Source organism: Myxocyprinus asiaticus, chromosome 11 (genome assembly GCF_019703515.2).
Source record: "Myxocyprinus asiaticus isolate MX2 ecotype Aquarium Trade chromosome 11, UBuf_Myxa_2, whole genome shotgun sequence".
NCBI lineage: Eukaryota > Metazoa > Chordata > Actinopteri > Cypriniformes > Catostomidae > Myxocyprinus > Myxocyprinus asiaticus.
In genome coordinates, this window is record NC_059354.1 from 43,199,112 (window position 1) to 43,220,824 (window position 21,713).

At 38.9% G+C, this 21,713-nt stretch overlaps 1 protein-coding gene across 3 annotated transcripts in view; it reads right to left on the reverse strand.

The window, feature by feature from the left end:
• The window catches only part of LOC127447913 (SEC14 domain and spectrin repeat-containing protein 1), a 48,341-nt gene that overhangs the window by 17,647 nt on the left and 8,981 nt on the right, over nucleotides 1–21,713 (reverse strand). For all 3 annotated transcript variants that reach the window (XM_051710110.1, XM_051710108.1, XM_051710109.1), the window contains exons 5-9: nucleotides 19,255–19,345; nucleotides 15,783–15,896; nucleotides 3,989–4,102; nucleotides 2,738–2,832; nucleotides 518–573 (exon numbers count right to left, since the gene is read on the reverse strand). In XM_051710110.1, coding sequence (XP_051566070.1) covers nucleotides 518–573; nucleotides 2,738–2,832; nucleotides 3,989–4,102; nucleotides 15,783–15,896; nucleotides 19,255–19,345 — 470 coding nt within the window. The remainder of the gene's footprint in view (nucleotides 1–517; nucleotides 574–2,737; nucleotides 2,833–3,988; nucleotides 4,103–15,782; nucleotides 15,897–19,254; nucleotides 19,346–21,713) is intronic.

The following is a 21,713-nucleotide window of genomic DNA, read 5'->3' on the forward strand; positions in this document are numbered from 1 at the left end:
CTATTGAACTTATTAGGAATACATGGACTAATACCATAATTACCGAATACATGGCTATTTACTGGACTAACCAGTGGACTGGTTAACAGTAGTTACATTTTTGCGTGAAGTACTTCTTAAAACAAAGTGAAGGCTCTTACATTGGGCAGATGCTCTCAGAATTGATAGAGCTATTCTACAGCTTGGTGCAAGAGACATACTGATCATCAGGGCAGATACAAGAGCTATGAAATCACTTTGGAGTGTTAAACACCACCAAAGCCAAGTTCTTAGCTCTACTCCACCAATAAAACTGCATGGATTCACAGGCCAGCTGGAAAAATAGCTTCACTGTTGACATCACACCCTGGATACAGCATTGTAGTCAAAATTCCCCCACCAAAATTTGCTTTTGCCTTAAGTCCATCAATTTGACCCAAAATATTTAAAAACTGGTTAAGGCAATACCACGGTTTTGCAATTTCTTAGACGTAGAACTTACAGGCTATGAACATAGATAGCATACATTGGCACTCACCAGTTTGAAGGACTGTTTCAGGATCAAATGAAGGCAGAATGATGTTCTCTGTCGACCTATGGGAGTAATAGCATGTTAATGATCACAATGCCACTTGTAAGCCAAAAGTCCTACAATGAAAAAGTTTCTACAACACAAGATGAGCGGCAAGCAATATATGCTTACATTAATGTCTAATAATATACAAAGTCTGCTTAACCAAGCCTTGTAACTAATGTTTTGTGGAAATACTAAAAAAAGTTGAATGCGCAAAAAAATTATATACCTTTTTTTGGTAACACTTTACAATAAGGTACCATTCACATACATTATATCCATTAGGCATCATTAACTAACAATGAACAATATATCTTTTTTACAGCTTCTATTAATCTTTGTTAATGTTAGTTTATTTTTTATTTACTGTTGGTTCATGTTAGTTCACAGTGCATTAACTAATGTTAACATACATTTTCATTATCAAAAGTTGTATATGTTGAAATCAATATTAAAGGAATAGTTAACCCCCCCCAAAAAAATCTCATAATTTACTCACCCTCATGCCATCCCAGACGTGTATGACTTTCTTTCATCTGCAGAAATCAAATGAAGATTTTTAGAAGATATTCTCATCTCTGTTGATCCATAAAATGCAAGTGAATGGGTGCCAAAATTTTGAAGCTCCAAAAATCACATTAGTCAACATAAAAGTACTCCATAAGACTCCAATGGTTAAAATCAACATCTTCAGAAGCAATATGATAGGTGTGGGTGAGAAACAGATCACTTTCACATTCTTCTTCTTGTGTTTTTGGTAATTCACATTCTTCATGCATATCGCCCCCTACTGGTCAGGGAGAAGACTTAAGCAAAAAAGGACTTAAATATTGATCTGTTTCTCACCCACACCTATCATATCACTTCTGAAGATATGAATTAAAACACTGGGAGTCATATGAATTACTTTTATGATGCCTTTATGTGCTTTTTGGAGCATCGAGATTTTGGCACCCAATCACTTGCATTGTATGAAGAACTGAAGTTTTCTACCAAAAATCTTCATTTGCGTTCTGCAGATGAAAGAAAGTCATACACATCTGGAATGGCATGAGGGTGAGTAAATGATGAGAGAATTTTCATTTTTGGGTGAACAATCCCTTTAACCAAGATTAATAAAATCTGTAAAATTTTAATTATTTTTAGATCATATTAACTAATGTTAACAAATGGAACTTTATTGTATAAATTAGGTGTTACCATTCTTTTTTATAGTACTTAAATGTAACATTCTGTTTCAGCAGCCTGAAATAGCAATATTAGTTCCACAATTAATGCTGAGTTTGGGGGAGGACCTGTTTGGAAACAATTGTTATTTTTTGCAATTCCATTTGGTTCCACAAAAATTACAATTCAATTTTGTGCTGCAAATGACACAGAGATTCCACACTTCACCTTTATGAACAGAGTGAAAAGTCACATAATGGGGGGCCTGGGTAGCTCAGAGAGTGTTGACGCTGACTACCACCACTGGAGTCGCGAGTTCAAATCCAGGGTGTGCTGAGTGACTCCAGCCAGGTCTCCTAAGCAACCAAATTGGCCCGGTTGCTAGGGAGGGTAGCGTCACATGGGGTAACCTCCTCGTGGTCACTATAATGTGGTTCTCGCTCTCGGTGGCGCACGTGGTGAGTTGTGCGTGGATGCCGTGGAGAATAGCGTGGGCCTCCACACGCGCTACGTCTCCGCGGTAACGTGCTCAACAAGTCACGTGATAAGGTGCACGGATTGACGGTCTCAGACACGGAGGCAACTGAGAGTCACTACGCAACCACGAGGACTTAGAGTGCATTGGGAATCGGCATTCCAAATTGGGGAGAAAAAAAAAAAAGAATATATATATATATATATATATATAAATAAATGTCACATAATGCCTGTAATTTTCCTTAAGAGTTACACCAGTTCCATTGAAGACAGTACATAAAGACGCAGGGATAATTATTAGGTTATTTAGCCATTACCCACTGCAACATAACATTGTGAAAAATCAATTTGCTCAGTTTAAATAAGCTTCAATAGAATAAATCACAAACAGTGCAGTGGTTTGGAGCTACAATCCTCTAACACTAACAATAAAGAACCAACAAGAAATCCATTTATCTAAAAAATATTTTTCCAGGATTTTTTGTTTTCTTGCTGAAATGGCAGCTATTATTAGCCAGGAGATAATGAGCCATATAATACCTGTCCTTGTCTGCCTGGCTTCCTTTCTCATTTTCATTGATGACGGTAAGTTCATCCAGCAGGGATGTCGATTCCTTAGTGAATTTTTCAAAGACCTAAATAGAGCACAAATGAGAAAAAAAACAACAGCAGTTATAAACAGTATACTGTTAAAACCAACTATTAGGGCTGGGAAACACAGCTAACATATCAAATTGTGATATTTTTTAGCTTTTTTACAAGATCTCAATATTTAGGCATTTGATCTACAACTTTAAATCTACATTTTAATACATTACAAATGCCATGACTTCTGCGAACATTTTTGAGTGATGATGCAAACGAATCATTGAATGAGTTTAGAATTAATTTATTGACAGCAAGAAATCAATTCAAATTAACCACCTGAAAAAATAAGCACTTAAATAAGCATTTAAATTAGGGCTGTTGATTTAACGCGTTAATTATGTGTAACTCATTTTATAAAAAAATAACGTGTTAAAAAAAATAACGCTATTAATCATCCCCTCTGATGCGTATGGATTTTCCTACCATGAGCAATTCAGTCTTGAAGTATATCTGTTTTTACGAGCCGTGATAATAGGTGGCAGCGCACCTCAACAAACCTCACAAGCAGCACAGCCACAGAATGAGAACCCCTCACTTAGGAGGAAGCAGAGGTGTGTGGAGCACAACAGAATACAGGAATCTTGAGATGCGATTTTCAGAGTTTTCACAGCTTTTAACTTGACACAGCATCCTAAAACTTTGGTGTTTATGATGCTAAATACCAGTGAGACACTCCAAATACATCCTTCTGGAGGCACGCAAATGTAGATAGAGCGACAATTAAAAATAGTGCAGATGGAACGTAAGAACGTGTACTGTGAACTCAACGCAAAACAGATTGTTGTCAGCTGTAGGCTTGTTCACTGAAATGAGAATAAATCAAAATATATTGGAGTTCTTAAGCCACTTTTTGCATTGTCTTATCAATGCTTTATTCATCTGCCACAATAATACAATTGATATCAAACTGAATTTCAATCCGAATTGCATAATGAATTGAATTACAAATTATCTTTATTTAGGGGCCTTTCTCAGCAAATAATGATGTATGCGATTATGTTAAATTAATGTTAAAATCATTGATATTCACACTGTGGATTAATATTGGCATCAAAATCATTGCAAATATATTGCAAATATTTGATATATCACCCAGCCCTAACAACCACCACAGCTTTGCATAATTGAAGATTTGGTTCTTACCAATCTTTTATTGACCCAGTCCAAGTGATCATAAACCAGACTCCCGCCAAACTCATCCGTCAGCTGGCATGGCTCGATGTAACGTGTAAGTTTATTGGCAGACACCAGAATCACCTGAAACAGAGGAAATGAACTCTCAGGTCTCACTGAGAACTAGAGATCTGGGCTGCATTTCCCAAGAGCATCGTAAGCCCAAGTAGACTGTAGAAAACATTGCCGCCAATGGTCTCTACGATCTACTTAAGCTTGCATTGCTTTTGGGAAACGTAGCCCTGACTAGTCTATTAGTGAGGTCAAGTTTTTATATTTTTAATGGTACTGGAACCTGTAATCAGCCTAATTTTAAGCCTATTGTAACACCGTTTAGTTGACTAGTCATCAGGTTGCCTGAACAACTAATCAACTACGAATCAACTAATCAGTCGTAAGGAAAGGAAGCCCGGTAAACTTGGTGCTACATTTTGAAAACATGTAGTTTTACATATCCTTATTGAGGATCAAAGCAATTTCAACGTGCCAAGGACCTGAAAAAAAACAAAAAACAACACCACACACTTCTGCACCTTTGCTTCCCATTTGTTGAGAAGAAAAATTAACAGAGGTCAAAGTACACGACTCACTAATGGTACCAAATGCACAGGAATCTGTGTGCAATGTAGCATAATCTAAAACTGCTAAAGATTTCCTGCAGCAGAAATGTCACGGAAGGTTAACGATCCATGAATAATTTATATGACATTTGAAGGCATATAGGACACACTCTGTGGGTAAAGCAGCCCTTCTGCAGGGTCAAAAATCACAAACCACCACCTAATGTCAGTCACACCCATTATCAACAATTATCAAATGTTCATAAACCTTACTGTCAGCTTCAGGAACGTGTAGTGTAAATGTTTATTAACATGCAAATGTAAAAGTTTCTTTACTTTATGTCTGCTCAATATGTGCTCATCACTTAGTTTGGTGTTTGCTGTCTCAATAACAGCGATGGGTCACTTCCTGCTGAATGCTATAAAGACTTCATACATGTGTTCAGCTGAGTCAACACATGGGACGGTGTTGCAGCCAGAGACACCAAAGAGGAGACAAGGAAAAATATTTTGCATTCATAATGTCTGGGGTACATTACTCACAGGATGTCAGAGAGGCGGGTTTCCTTTTGCTGTGGCCACATGCACACTGAAGCTAAATACAGTTGTCATTTCTCTTCAAGTTTGGTTATTTTCACAATGTGAACCATGTTCTACAACCTAATGCACTCTTTAAAAAATGTTTGGTAGCGACAAACAAATTTTCATTCATACTGCATAGTGTGTACAGAACTAAACTGAACAGCTCATCTCAAAAACACGTCTTGATTAATTTGCAAATGATGATCCGTGGCAGTCTTAAAGTAAAGTATAGATTTTGGTCAACTTAAAGAGCATAAACAAAACTCAGTGCCTCTGTTGACACCAGTTTACTAATAACTGACATTATTATGTCTCCATTTGAAATATTGCTAATATATTCAGGGCTGTTCACACCAAACGCTTTTTTGTGCTAGTGCAACTAATAGAACAGAACACAAGTGTTGAGCTGCGTTTTTAACAGTTAAAGTTTTGTTTTTCCTCTGTCTAATGTCTAAAAAACGTGACACTCCTGCACAGGACACTAAAGACAAATAATTCAGAGAGATGCAGCATTCACTGTAAACAGCACCTCTTACTGTCACTACATTCATTGCTACAATTCTGGGATTGACTCTTGGATTCTGTACACACACGGAATGATAAGTTCACTCTTGTAATTAAAGAATGTTCTGGGTTCAATACAAGTTAAGCTCAGTTGACAGCATTTGTGGCATAATGTTGATTACCACAAAAAATTATTTTGACTCGTTCCTCCTTTTCTTAAAAAAAAAAAAAGCAAAAGCAAAAATCAAGGTTACAGTGAAGAATTTACAATAGAAGTGAATGGGGACGATGAAAGTGAATGTAGCCAATTTTTGGAGAGTTTAAACCACTAATATATATATAGAACTGGATCACTAATGCAACAGTAAACTTCCCAGCAGGAGGTGAAACCACCGAAAGTGTTCAAGCGGCCATCTTGGTATGCTAAAACTGTCATAGAGCAATGACTGACAGGCGAAAACACCCCCGTTTCATCGTCTCCGACCTGCTGATATGACAGTCGCATTTAGCCCTCTAGTGACAATCACGTTTAATTTTGAATTTGCTCGTAATGGATAATATTATTTACGAGGGAGAAGATATACTCCGATCGCGATGTCAGAGCATTCACCTGCCCCGGTGTTCAGTCTATTAGTACAGCACAACGATCACCAAAGGAAGTGGCAAAACTGTCCACAAATTGTAATGCAAGTAGAAAAAGCTGGAATATCGGCTTGATTTGGGTTACAATACATCCTCAAACCCCGAAAGGGACTTTAAAAAAATCAGATTGGGATTTCAAAATTTCCTTAAATGCCCAGAATTTGCTTGTTTTCATATTGAAGTGCTCTCTGTAATCATACATGGATACATATCATATATACGTGTCCGTTTGCCATTTAAACCTAGCGTATCAGTTTAATTTTAACCAACTTTGCCTTGCGTGTCTCCCTCACTTTTAGTGCCAGATGCACACGTGATAGAGAGCGAGCACACGCTCTTATTCAAGTGACCGCAAGAATAAGGCCCTTTTTTTTATGAAAACAAAACAAGTAACTCTGAAGTTTGTTAGAGGTGGATACTGTTTGATGCAGATGTACATAACTTGCTCGGGCTTTCAAGAAAAAAGAATAATTCCCAAATTTAAATAAATAAATAATTACATGTGTAGGACGTTTGCATTGTAGGGATGTACATGCAGATTTCAGATATAAAATCCATGATTGAATGACTAATGTTTAAGTCAGTAGGGACATTGGAAACACTGGAATGTTTGGGCATAGCAATATGGCAGCGTAGTGGCTTCACTGTTATGACGTCATGAGCAATCCAGTTCTATATACAGCTCTGAAACAAATTAAGAGACCACTGCAAAATTATCACTTTCTCTGGATTTACTATTTATAGGTATGTGTTTGAGTAAAATTAACATCTTTGTTTTATTCTATAAAGTACTAACAACATTTCTCCCAAACTCCAAATAAAAATATTGTCATTTAGAGCATTTATTTTCAGAAAATGACAATGGTCAAAATAACAAAAAAAAATGCAGTGTTTTCAGACTTTGAATAATGCAAAGAAAACAAGTTCATATTCATTTTTAAACAAACACAGTACTAACTTAGGAACAGTTCATAAATCAATATTTGGTGGAATAACACTGATTTTCAATCACAGCTTTCATGTGTCTTGGCATGCTCTCTACCAGTCTCTCACATTGCTGTTGGGTGATTTTATGCCACTCTTGGCGCAAAAATTCAAACAGCTCAGCTTTGTTTGATGGCTTGTGGCCATCCATCTTCCTCTTGATCACATTCCAGAGGTTTTCAATGGGGTTCAGGTCTGGAGATTGGGCTGGCCATGACAGGGTCTTGATCCGGTGGTCCTCCATCCACACCTTGATTGACCTGGCAGCGTGGCATGGAGCATTGTCCTGCTGGAAAAACCAATCCTCAGAGATGGGGAACATTGTCAAAGCAGAAAGAAGCAAGTTTTCTTCCAAGATAACCTTGTACGTGGCTTGATTCATGCGTCCTTCATAAAGACGAATCTGCCCGATTCCAGCCTTGCTGAAGCACCCCCAGATCATCACCGATCCTCCACCTAATCGTCTAATGGTTAGACAGAGACCTTGAAAGGCCTTCAAGCCACAGTGTCTCGCATCCACTGTGAAATTTGGTGGAGGACTGATGATGACACTGTAAACTTCTCACATTTCCAGTGAATAATGACCTAAATTTGTGTCTGTTCCTCAAACAAAGCTTTAGTATGGCTTCAGAAGACTTTGAGTATAGCGCAAATTTCAAATTGACAAATTTTATGGTTCTTTTATTGTCCTTTTAGGAGCTCGACAGCCGTGGTCACTATGGACTGTCATTGTATGGAAAAAACCATGTGACAAATTCTACAAAGAATCCCCTTTTGTGTGTGTAGAGCTGAGGAGGGCGGGGCCGGGCTGGAATGAGACACACCCGGTCCCCAATCAGCCTGATGGGGCGCGCGAGGGATAAAGACGGCCGGGGACGACAGTTCGAGAGAGAGAGAATTACAGACAGCTGTGCTGTGTTTTTAGTTGTGTGTTTTTGGTTGGGTTTTTGTTTAATAAATTATTATTTAAGTTGTCAAGCCGGTTCTCGCCTCCTCCTTTCCTCTAAACCCCCTTACACTGGTGCCGAAACCCGGGAAGGAGGAGGGATTCCCGTCGCAGAGTCCTCGACACTGCCGTCCACCCAGGGGAGCGCCGCTGCCGTCCGACGGGGGACGGAGTAGCCCGACTACCCGGACGCGGGGAACGGCCGTCGTCCGCGAGGCGAGTGGGGACGGGACTCCACGACCGCCTGGAGCGAGGGAGCCGCTGCCGGGGGCGGAGGAGTGCCCTGCCGTCCCCCGGGAACGCGGAGGGGTCGAGAGAAGACCGCCGTCCGCGGGGGGGAGGAGGGAAGTGACTCCCCGACCGCCTGGAGTGGTAGGGCCGCTGCCAGGAGCGGAGGAGAGTCTCCACGGGACGCCGGGAACGCGGAGGGGCGCTCTGTCCGCTGGGGGTCGGAGGTCTGACTCCGGTCCGCCCGGGGAGGAGCGGCTGCAGTCCGCCTGAGAGGGTGGAGTAGTGATCGAGGACCACGCGACGGCGCATCAGAGAATCGGTGAGTTTCTTTTTCTCTCTCTCTCCTCTCTCTCTCTCTGCCGCTCCGTGTTGGCCTTTCCCTCGCCATTTTGTGTTGTTGTTTTTTCTCCTCCCAGGTCGAGGAAGGCGGGGAGGACCCGCCGGCAGTCGGGGCATAAGGCACGCCCCCCCACCCGGAGAGGAAGGGTGGGGGGGGATGTACGTCATGCTGGGGGCTCCCCGGCCTGAGGCAACGCCGGGAGGAGTGTAGAGCTGAGGAGGGCGGGGCCGGGCTGGAATGAGACACACCCGGTCCCCAATCAGCCTGATGGGGCGCGCGAGGGATAAAGGCGGCCGGGGACGACAGTTCGAGAGAGAGAGAATTACAGACAGTTGTGCTGTGTTTTTAGTTGTGTGTTTTTGGTTGGGTTTTTGTTTAATAAATTATTATTTAAGTTGTCAAGCCGGTTCTCGCCTCCTCCTTTCCTCTAAACCCCCTTACAGTGTGGCACAGAAAAAAGAACGACATGGGTGCGAGTAAATAATGACAATTTTAATTTATGGATGAACTATTCTTCTAAAATCCATCTGCTCATGAAACTTTTAATCTAAACTTTTTATTTAATCAAATTACTGTGCCCTTTCAACCTTCTTGCACTGTGACCCTGAATGCAAACCTGGTGCTGTAGCAGGGACTCAGCAGCTTGGACATGTGCCAGTGCTGTCCTCACATCTGCAAGGTTAGCTGGAGGAGATTAAACACAGCACCTGCTAAAGCTCTCTAATCAATGCAGTCCCATCTTAAAACAGCTTGAGCAATTGGATTTAGGTTGCCCTGCTAAGAATTTACTAATTTGACCATGTTTACTTGCACTTTTCAGATTAAGGTCCATTTCCGGATTAAGCATTTATTCCATAAACTTTCATATGCAACAGATGCACATTCTTTTCCAGGTATTCTTGTGGGGAAACATTGGAGATGCTCAATCTTGAAATGTATTTTAATTCATTCTTTGTAATTCTGAACAGTAATTTAATCAACTCTCATTCATGTCCTTGACAACAGCGCACAAGAGCACGCAATGCAACGCAATGCAAAAGTGTAGGTCATGAGCCTTTTGTGGTACTTTTTGCTTTTATTCTTGGTGTGAAGAGACCTTTAAGGTTACAATTTGTTTCAAATGCAATGCAACTTTTGGTTTAGTTTAATCCTACTTCATGAAATTCTGCATTATCTAATGGTTGACCGATATGGTCTTTTTAATGTGAAATGCCAATATGGATACTGATATCTAGAAAGCAAGGTTGCCAGTAGATGATATTATGCAAACATATATAATACAATTTGATGACAGCACATAAAATGTACACAAAATTGCGGAATTTAATTCACCCATTTAAAAAATGTACTCAATTGCTAACAATTACTCAATTCAAAACAGAATTTGCATTATCCATTGACAAGGTTCTAAAATAGGGACCATTCATAACAAACGTGTTCTTGTAAATAAAAAAAAAAAGTTACACACAGCTCAACAAATGGAACAGAATGCAAGTGTCTTGAGACATGTTTTTTAAAAGTTGTAGTTGAACTTCCCACAGCATCTTCAAAAGGTGGTGCTCATGTAAAATACTGAAAAAAAGAAGAAAATAAAAACGCAAGAGGCAGCGCACTGGTCAAAAATGTCCACCTAGCACGTATTGTCGCATTGACATAGAAAATTGCAGCCAGACACAAAGACAAGTTTGGTGTGAACGTCCCCTTACCACTTCTATTTATTGCCAAATTGGATACGGTTTTCAGCTAAATCAAACTCAAAATGGGTGAAATTTGGCCAGTTTTCAGCCAGCATATAGGACTATCACTATTAACGTCTCCCTTTGTTCCAGTGGAATGCAAATCTAAGCATCATCAGTGATCTACTGTACAGTCACCTGAAACCCAAAGAAAGGAAAAATCAGCTGTAATAAGCACAAAAAATCCTCTTCTTGCAGTCTTCTAACAGATGGGTCCTGAGAGGCAGAAAACAAGGGTCCGCTTATTTAATAAGGCCTTTGGGTCTTTGTCTTCCCATATGCTCACGTATGCCAAGCCAAGCATCGGTGATGAAGAGGCAGGAAGACTAATGCAGAGTGCATAGACCTTGTGCACCTGACACAAACCCCCCCCCCATTCAAGTATGGATCCTCAAGTAGGTCAAGAGGATGGTAATGACCATTTTCACAAGTCTTTGTATTCAAGGCTTCACATCCTAATGCTGATACACTGACCTCCATTCAGCCAAATCTGTGCCATCTGCTACTTGCGGACAGCTAGAGGGCCCTGCTGGCCCACATCACAGCTGAAACAGTTTGAGTACAAATAACAATGACTCCAACTAACACACATATACAGAGGTTTCTATTTAGTAGACAGTGGTGCGACTGTCCTTCTGAAGTCACGTCATCTAGTTCTTTGGAAAATCCAGATGACTGTTGCTAGGCATAATGGTATTATTGGTTTATGCCCAAAGAGAGCATGGCACAAGACAACAGCCAGGCAGAGCCAAATGAGCAAGCTGACCGTGGCCAGACCTTATCAGCACAAATACTGTGCATGCATGCATACTGTGGTGTACATCTGCATGATTAAATTATGGTTACGTTAAATGGACATTTCAGCCTAAAATATATGACTTTCTTTTTTCTATGAAACACCACAGCAGAAGTCCAGCAGAATGTCTTATTTGCTATGTTCCATAACAATGAGAGTGCATGTTGACCAGGGGCTGTCAAGCTCCAGAAATGAAAAAAAGCATAAAAAAGGATTCCAATGACTTGTGCAATATATTCCAAGTCTTTTATCCATCAATTCAAATGCTAATTTGCTATTAACTGCTTTTAATATCTCATTTTGTGTTGCACAAATGAAAGAAAGTCATTAGGTTTTGAAAGACATGAGGGTGAGTTTATTTTTAACAAGGTCCCGAATCATTGCGGTCCAATTTTTGCAGTTTGAGCAGACATATCAAAGTGGATATCTTTGCTAGCCTGTCAATTCAGGCTTTGCAAAGACACCATTGTTAAAGGAAGGAGCAGTTCAAAACTATATTGGACCCGACAGCAAACCCACAGCTCACAATCAAGTAGAGCACAGCACTTTATCTCGCTCATCACATGTGAAGAGGGTATTTACATAGGAGTCTTAAAGGCAAAATAGCAAAAACCAGATGGGAAATTATGAAGAAAATTAAAATATATCAGTCACACACACACAAAAAAAACTATTTAACACCATTAATTTAACCACAAACGCATATGTAAATCCAGGTCAATCCAGAACAACACACATAAAGACAGTCCCCATTCAAACCAGCCGTTTAAGCTATTGCATTAGTGCCAATTATAAGATGGCTTTGCAAATAGCAACAAGCACACAGTCTTGTCTCAAAGATACGGTGAAGTCTCCCATTATGAATGAAGATGCACAGTTTCTTTATTTGGAGCTTCATTAACCACAGTCTATGTGGGAAATTACCTATATATTTGCATGAGACCCTTTGGGTGTTACAAATTGGATAAACTGTGGTCTGTGATTTCATTATGTGCAGCTATATGGACTGGTCTGATGTTATACAGAAAAGAGCCATTCTGAACTGATTTTTTAGCCATTTTTTCTTTAGGATTTGGGACGGTAGGATATACACAATGAAAGCTGAGGTAACTACGGTACTATAATGTTTCAAAGACATAATGGGAAATCAGTTACACAAAAGGAGAGGTTAGGCAGAATAATGGCCTCAGCCACAATATACTTTTATTGTATGGAGAAAAAAAAAAAAAGCTGTGATGATTTAGTTTATCAAACTAAATAGCTTTCAACTGTGTTTGATATAATGGTAAGTGATTTTCTAGTACCAATGAGCAATTTAGCATGATTACTCAAGGATAAGGTGTTGGAGTGATGGCTGCTGGAAATGGGGCATGTCTAGATTAGATCAAAAATGACTTTTTTCAAATAGTGATGATGCTGTTTGTGGAGTGTGGAGCTCTCCAGTTCGTTCTGTTTTTGTTTGTTTGTCCTGTGTTTAGTAATGTATTTTCGATCAGTTTCACCAGAGACAAACTGTTAAATATTCAGCAGCAAACACCAGATAATTTTTTACCAGTATTTGATTATTCGGATGTATTGTTGGACATTTTAGTCAGAGGAGCTGCGGTGCGGTACAAGCGTGCTAAAAGACGCAAACGAGGGAAGCGAGCCGGCATGCTGGTCAAACTGCGTCAACGTGGCTTCCAAACCACGCTGCCAAGAATACATCTAGCGAATCTCCGCTCTCTTCCTAACAAACTGGACGAACTACATCTAACCCATACAAATAAGGACTTTGCTAACTCTGCTGCTCTGTGCTTAACGGAAACCTGGCTGAGTGAAACCATTCCGGACAGCACGTTACATCTGCCGGGCTTTCAGAGGATCGCATCGCGGAGTTAACGGGGAAAACGAGAGGCAGTGGAACATGCTTTTACATCAATGCAAGTTGGTGTTTATATTCCTCCACACGTGTGCATGAATGCAGCGCTGCAACAGCTGGCTGATCACATCACAGACACGGAGCAACAACAGCCGGACTCACTTATTATTACTCTTGGAGATTTTAACAAAGCAAACCTCATATGTGAACTGCCCAAATACAAACAGCACATTACATGCCCAACCAGAGACAGAAATATACTGGATCACCGTTACACTACATTAAAGGATGCATATCGCTCTGTCCCTAGAGCAGCTTTGGGACTCTCTGATCACTGTCTGGTTCATCTTCTTTCAACCTACAGGCAGAAACTAAAATCAGCTAAACCTGTAGTTAAGACTGTAAAGAGATGGACCAATGAAGCAGAGCTGGAACTACAAGCCTGTTTTTGAAGCTGCAGCACCGACGAGCTCACAGATACTGTGACATCATATATCAGTTTCTGTGAGGACATGTGCATTCCTACTAGGACTTATTTAACATACAGCAATGACAAACCATGGTTTACAGCAAAACTATAGCTTCATAAGGCCAAAGAGGATGCTTACAGAAGTGGGGATAAAATCTTGTATAATCAGGCCAAAAACACACTGACAAAGGAGTTCAGAGTGGCTAAAAGAAGCTACTCTGAAAACCTGGAAAACAAGTTATCAGCTAATGACCCTACATGTGCTAACCAGCTGGCCCCCATCTTCACACAGATCTTCAACATCACTGGAGCACTATGAATTTCCCAGCTTTTTCAAACGCTCCACCATCATCCCTGTCCCAAAAAAAAACAAGATTGCAGGACTTACTACAGACCTGTCGCCCTGACGTCTGTGGTCATGAAGTCATTTGAGAGACCAGTGCTGGTTTCTGAATCCACTGCAGTTTGCCTATCGAGCTAACAGGTCAGTGGATAATGCAGTCAATATGGGACTGCATTACATACTGCAACATCTACACAGACCAGGGACTTATGCAAGGATCCTATTTGTGGACTTCAGTTTGGCTTTCAACACCATCATCCCTGCTCTACTATGGAATAAATTAACCCAGCTCTCAGTTCCCACCTCTATCTGTCAGTGGATGACCAGCTTTCTGACAGATAGGCAGCAGTTAGTGAGACTGAGGAAATATATATCTGTATATAACATATTTGAACAATATTATTGCCCTACTGTAGTTTCCTCCATATATTTATCTGTTGTATCTTATATTTTATTCTTATTTCACTGTTTACATTATATATATATATATATATATATATGTTTATATACACTGGCAGTCAAAATTTTGGAACAATGTACAGATTTTGCTCTTATGGAAAGATATTGGTACTTTTATTCACCAAAGTGGCATTCAACTGATCACAATGTATAGTCAGGACATTAATAAAAGTGAAAAATTACTATTACAATTTGAAAACAAAATTCAGAACTTCTTAAACTACTTCAATGTGCTCTCATCAAAAAATCCTCCAAGTGCAGCAGTGACAGCTTTGCAGATCCTTGGCATTCTAGCTGTCAGTTTGTCCAGATACTCAGGTGACATTTCACCCCACGCTTCCTGTAGCACTTGCCATAGATGTGGCTGTCTTGTCGGGCACTTCTCACGCACCTTACAGTCTAGCTGATCCCACAAAAGCTCAATGTGGTTAAGATCCAGTTGTCCTTTGTCTTTGAAGTCTGTAGTGTACACCTTTGTATGAAATCTTCAGTTTGTTTGGCATTTTCAATTATTGTATAGCCTTCATTCCTCAAAAGAATGATTGACTGATCAGTTTCTATGAGAAAGTGGTTTCTTTTTTGCCATTTTTGACCTAATACTGACCTTAAGACATGCCAGTCTTTTGCATACTGTGGCAACTCAAAAACAAACACAAAGACAATGTTAAGCTTCATTTATCGAACTAAATAGCTTTCAACTGTGTTTGATATAACAGTAAGTGATTTTCTAGTACCAATTAGCAATTTAGCATGATTACTCAAGGATAAGGTGATGGAGTGATGGCTGCTGGAAATGGGGCATGTCTAAATTTGATCAAAAATGACTTTTTTCAAACAGTAATGGTGCTGTTTTTTACCTCAGAAATGTCCTAAATATACTTTGTGATAAGTTGAATGCCACTTTGGTGAATTAAAGTACAAATTTCAGCAAAATCTGTACATTATTCCAAACTTTTGGCCGCCAGTGTATATATTTCTAATGTTTGTATGTATTTGTTGTATATGTATATTTTTTGTATTCTCTTTGCACTGGAAGCCATGTCACCATGACAAATTCCTTGTGTGTGTTAGCATACCTGGCAATAAAGCTCATTCCGATTCTGCTTTGAAACAACATGTAATGTGAGCACTGTACAAATGAAACTGACTTGAGTGTGTACGCGTGCAGATGTTGTCGCAACTCTAACCAATCAGACTGCAAGGAAGCGCCCAATATGCCTTTGTAATGAATCACAACATTTAAAATGAAATGTTGAAAAAGGTGACAATTGAAATTTTGCTGAAGCTGAGGAATACAGCAGAAACCCTTACCTCAAAGCCAAGCCTGTCCTTCTCCTTCCAAAAGCAGAAATGGGTCACTTTTTTGTCCCAGAATTCATCGGGTTTCACCACACACACGAGAGACACCTCTGCTGGAATCACATTCTGGAAGTAAAGCATCACGCAGTTCATTTGACAAGATCGTAAGGTACCTATATTTTAACATTTGGACTATAATATTATTTGTTATTTGAAATGTATCATTTCATGTGCCTAGTTTAGTGCCTAGTGTGACCGTGATTAAAGCGGTCAGTTCCAGACAGGCAGTCAGTCTAGAAGTTTGCAACTCAACCCAGGCCCGACAGGACCCAAGAAACCACTGGATTTCGTGCCAGTTTTTCAAGTATGACTTCGGATTCAAGTCGGGTTTGTAATTAATAGAAAAATAAACAGGCCTACCTACCTTGTTTTGAGCGCGCGCTCTTACTCACAGACGCGGAATGGATGAATTAGGGACCGTTCACCCCGAATGCTTATTTGCGCACATCTGTTTTTTTCCCATTGTTTTTTTTTTCTATGTAAACACATGCTGGACGGACGTCTCTGACTGTTGCACCGTGTCTTGCTGTTTCTTCAGCATCTCGAACAGGACAGGAACAATTTTAAGACACTGTGTCAAGTTATAAAGATTTTTAAGTTTCAGAAACGCATGTCGAGACTCCTGTGTTCTGTTTCATTCCTTGTGCTGCGTCTAGTTTGCTTTTAGCGCGGTTGACACAAAGATTCAACATTGTGAACAAGTTTAGGCTACATAGAGATGACTGTTAGATTGTTTCACATTATTAAAGATTGTTCGGCACCAAGCAAAGATTCAACCCTTGATAAACGGTAAGCCAATGTTTTTATCCTTCTGCTCTGGTGTGCTGACTGGCTGTTCAAACACGTTCACATAGCGCAACGAATAGAACAGAAAGTCAGTGTGATAGGTTGAGATACATTTTTAAATGTTGAAGTTCTTTTTAACTTAAAACAGCATCCAAAAAACATGTCGCTCCAGCGCAAGACGCTGAAAAAAATTGCAAGATATGGCGCAACTGTCAAAGACCATTTATACTTTAAAAATGATTAAAAAACAGCACCAATGGACACAACAATGCATTTAGTGTGAGCGGCCCCTAACTAACCAATTAGATCTGTTAAGTTACTCAACATTAAATGCAATTAGTTTTATAATTTTGTAAGCTGTATAATGCAAACACATTCATAAATATTTAAATGATCTATTTATTGATTTATGGAAGTAGATAAACCAAAGAGGGGAGAGGTAACATGCACCTTCTAGCTTGACAAACATCCCAGCTAACACATGACGTACCAGTTACGTAATGAGATTACGTTGCCGTTCCGTAATGGTCACGTAATTTGGCTAGCTGGGATGATCACTAAATCAACAATTTGAAATCCACTGATCAGTGTTATTGGACCTACTGATTTTGGTCTGGAGAACACAGTTTGATTTCAGAACAAACTCCAGTCATGTCTCCTAATGCCAGCTCTGAAATGGAGAACAGGCTGAGAGATAAAGCATTTGATTCTATCATTTACTGTTGAAATAGAGAAGTTATCGGCCAAATGCTAACGCACAATGTCTCCACTGACAGATCCTGGTCAGGTGGGGGACACTTTATGCAGAGAAGCGCCACACTCTTCTCCATCTCCACAGCCAATACAGCCTGACCCACTTCATGACACGTTAAGCAATAAATTGTCTCCTGTCAATTATTGTTCGCTAAATTGTGAGTGAAAGCTCCTGAACTCTAAAGCATGTTAAAGCGGTTGTGTCTTCTACATTTTATAGTTCAAATGAATATTGCAATTTATAATGAAACAGTTCTTATGCTGCATTAATCAAAGCAACACTGAAATCAAATCGACAGAGATGTTATCGTTATATTTGCATACCACTTTCAGTCTTCTATTGATTGCTGTTCTTTATTACATATATTTGTATCCTTGTTTAAATTTATACAATTGTTTTTCTGCATAATTTCAAAGAAGCAAAATTGACCATACATTTTTTTCATTATAATTGGCTAGATAGAAAACAGCTGCTCGGGGACAATGACAAGATGGCCAATATTTGCTTGCCTTTAGAAGACTTCAATGAAACACAATGCCAAGTCGTAACGTACAAGAAAAAAATATAGAAGGAAAAACCCTTTGAAGAAGCAGCCTAGTTTACAGCAGCAATTCTGTGCTGTGTCCCATAAACAGGGGAAATAACAGGGCAGAACAAGCATCTGTTCAGTTCAACAAAGCTCAAAGTGAACAATTTTCCAACAACACAGTGTGCTCTACAAATCCAGGGAAGATTGCCAGCATAAATAAGCTGCAATGGGCATCTCATGACAGTACTGAACTTTCATTATTTACAAGTATTGCTTGAGAAGGATGTTATGTTTGAAGGGAGTTAATCGCTCATTAAATAATCACCACGGATATTAAAGGTTTAAAAAAAAAAAAAAAAAAAAGACCCAAGAAAATAAAAACAAAATGACTCTGTCATCATTTACTATATCATTAACATCCCTCATTTTGTTCCAAATCCATATGCAGTTTTTTTTTTTTCTATTGAAGACAAACGTACACATTTTTGGAGAATAGTTACACAGCTTATGACAGTTCACAGTGACCAAGGGCTGTCAACCCCTAAAAAGACTAATAAAAACAAAAAGCACCAAGTACCGTATCATAAAAGTAGTTCATATGACTAGTGCGCTATATTCCGAGTCTTCTGAAGATCTCGGCCATTTTTACCAATAACCTTGGCCTGATCCAAAGCAATAATATGGTGCGTTAGGTTACTACACATGCGAGAAGCAATGCTGTTTCTGCGTCAAGCAATGCCAGAGTTTCCCATTAATTACCTAGACTGTGGCAGTCTAATTTGTCCCGCCACAGTTTCATAATGAACCGAAAATATTTATACACTTCTCATAATAACATAAAAGATCTCTAACGTTGTGTTTTGCACCGTTGCTTCAGCAAAGCATCTCTCACTTCCATTCAGTCAACCTACATTTTGGTCTGTTCCTCAGACAAACCCATTGTATGGTTTTAGACTTGAAATATATCACACAAGTAGTATGGACTCGTGATATGGTGCTTGAATGGTGTATTTATGGCATTTTGGAGCTTAACCGTCCCTGGTAACTAACAACTGTTATTGTATGGACAAAAAGTTGTGTAATGATTCTTCAAAAATGTCTACTTGTATATTTCACTGGTAAAAAATAACAGCATACAGGTTTGGATGGCATAAGGGTAAATAAATAATGACAGAGCATTCATTTTCATTTCGGGTGACCTATTCCTTTAATAGGGCTCATTAAAAGAAAAATGAAGTAACAGATGGACATATGGTTTACATAACCTACTTCCATCCTGTTTGCTTTCAGCCAATCTAAACAAAACCATAGAGTAAATAAATAAAAAGAGTTGGGCTCCGCATTTCTTTCATTACCTGCAACATCAGAACGACAGTCTTCACAATATTCCACTGAGATTTCCTCCCATCGACAATGACGGTGAAACCTCGAGCTTTACACTTCTCACTGCAGAAATAGAGCAGAAAAACACTACATTTATTCAGTTGCAAAACACAAATTATAGGCCAAAACATGCTGCCAATCCAGATCAACTGAATCAATTATAATGACTCCGCTGTGGCTGTGTTGTTAAACAGAATAATTTGTTTGATTTGTGGTGGGATTTGAAAATGCATAAACAGGGATTGTTTCAATTTTATGAGTGACTCAAGTGTTTCTATTTCAGTTTATATAAAAATAAAAAATTAGGGCTGAACAAAATAATGGCCATAAAATGCCTATTAAAGGGATAGTTCACCCAAAAACGAAAATTGTCAACATTTATTCACCATCATTTCATGCGCTCACATGTCATGCATGTCACAACAGCTTCAAAGACAGAATTCATCAATTTTACATTTTATTTTTAAACCTTTATACTGTAAAAGCCAACATATCCATGCATGAATGCAATCAGTTAACTTTGTATAAATACTGTATAGTTTGAAACAAATGGCCAACCCAGTGAGATCTATGCACCAAATACGTTCCAGACCCTTGCAGCCTAAAAGACCCTTCAGAGGTCTGAAAAAAAATCAATAAAAGCATTTTTCAACTGAACTCAGTCTGACCGAGAATTATGGCCACTTTCTATTTCAGGTGTGAATACCGTAACAGTGCAAATTACAATGAAATTAATCACAATAATGTTCAATTTCTGCTCTCAATGCATGTGTTTGATTTACAGCCTTTGCAATGGACTGAAATATTAGTGTCAAAAGTTGTTTCCATAAACCCTCTGGCTATATTTGGAATATCAAACTCAGGGGTTAAATTGGTCCGGTACGGTCCAGAACGGCGTTCCAGCACCTTTGATTCCAAAAAGAAGAAAAAGAAATGCTTGTTTGTCAATCCATCCCATTTATTGTATTCTCCGATGCGGTTTTTCTTTGATCCCCTTGACACATTCCGTCTCTATTTAGCAAGTGTACCTCAAGCTCAAAAAATATTTCAAGCTCATTATGCTTCGCTTTAGTCAGTTGTGGACACTGGTAGAGGCAGCATATTCGAGAGCGGCACCAGACCGCGTGCCCCCGCATAGACACGCGTTCCGCTTCCGTACCACGCCGTCGTACGATCTCCGATTCATAGAAATCGCGTAATATGGAATCAACTGCTCATCGTTTCTTAGATCCACTGATATGCAGTAGCGATTTGCTTGTTTTGTTAAAAAGCTGAATACCCAAAGGAGTTTTGAATCATAGGCCTACAACTTGAGAACAAAAGACCACTCCACCAACACACTGTAAAAGGTTTCACTGTTATCTGTATATTGATTCAGCATTTATTTTTTTGAAGAAAAAAAAAAATCTAGCAAATATACAGTGGGATTCACTATAGTGAAAATGCTTCTTCACGAGGCAGTGAAGAATTTTAAACTCTTATAATTTAATGCAAATGTTTTCATTAACAATTACATTATCAGAATAACAATTTGAGTAAAAGGTAGTTGTGCAGAAGGTGTTTGTTTCCCCCGTTAAGAATAATGTGCATTTACTTTTAAATTGTAACATTAGATATAAATTTAGCCGGTTTTATAAGATGACTCCCAACGGGCAAGAAGGTAACTTGTCCCAGCTGTCATCTGACTTTTTATAAAATGTATAAAATACATGTGATATCATTCTTAATTTTATTTTGGTCATCTACTAAACCAGATTTTCCATGCAATTACGTATATTCACAATTAAGTTGAATAATGACATACATAATGATACAGTCAAATCATTAAAACAGAATCCCAGTCAAATCTATTCATCTGGAAGAAAAAACTTCTATGAATTACATACCAAACAGGCCTATTAATAAATCCATATTTAGACACCCATGTATTTTATTAAAAATGTATTATTAATTTTATTGTGTTGCACCTCTGAAATCCCAATTTAACCGCTGATCATACTACCATACTACAGCTGCAGTATTAAGAATGCATTCTTTTCTATACCCACAGAATGCCCGTATGACCTACTACATTTGCCAAAACATGCAGTAAACAACAGATTACAAAAAGTGGAATACTGTGTACAACATAATTGACTTGTAGTGTGATGGATGAACTGGAAATAATTACAGCTGCATCTTTTTCTTGATAAGCAATGTGACAAACTTAGTGAGGTCATGTGATAATATAGCATACAACCATTTAAAATATTTATCATGGAATAATAAAATTTCACTTAATGTTTGTAAAAAAATTAGTAGGTAGTATACACTGTGTACTGTGCAGTATTCAGTAAGTAGTAGGGTTTGAGAACGCATTTTATTCAAATTTTATTATATTCATTTCTGAATTTGCTATATGTGCACCATCGAGCTCTGAAATGATCTATTT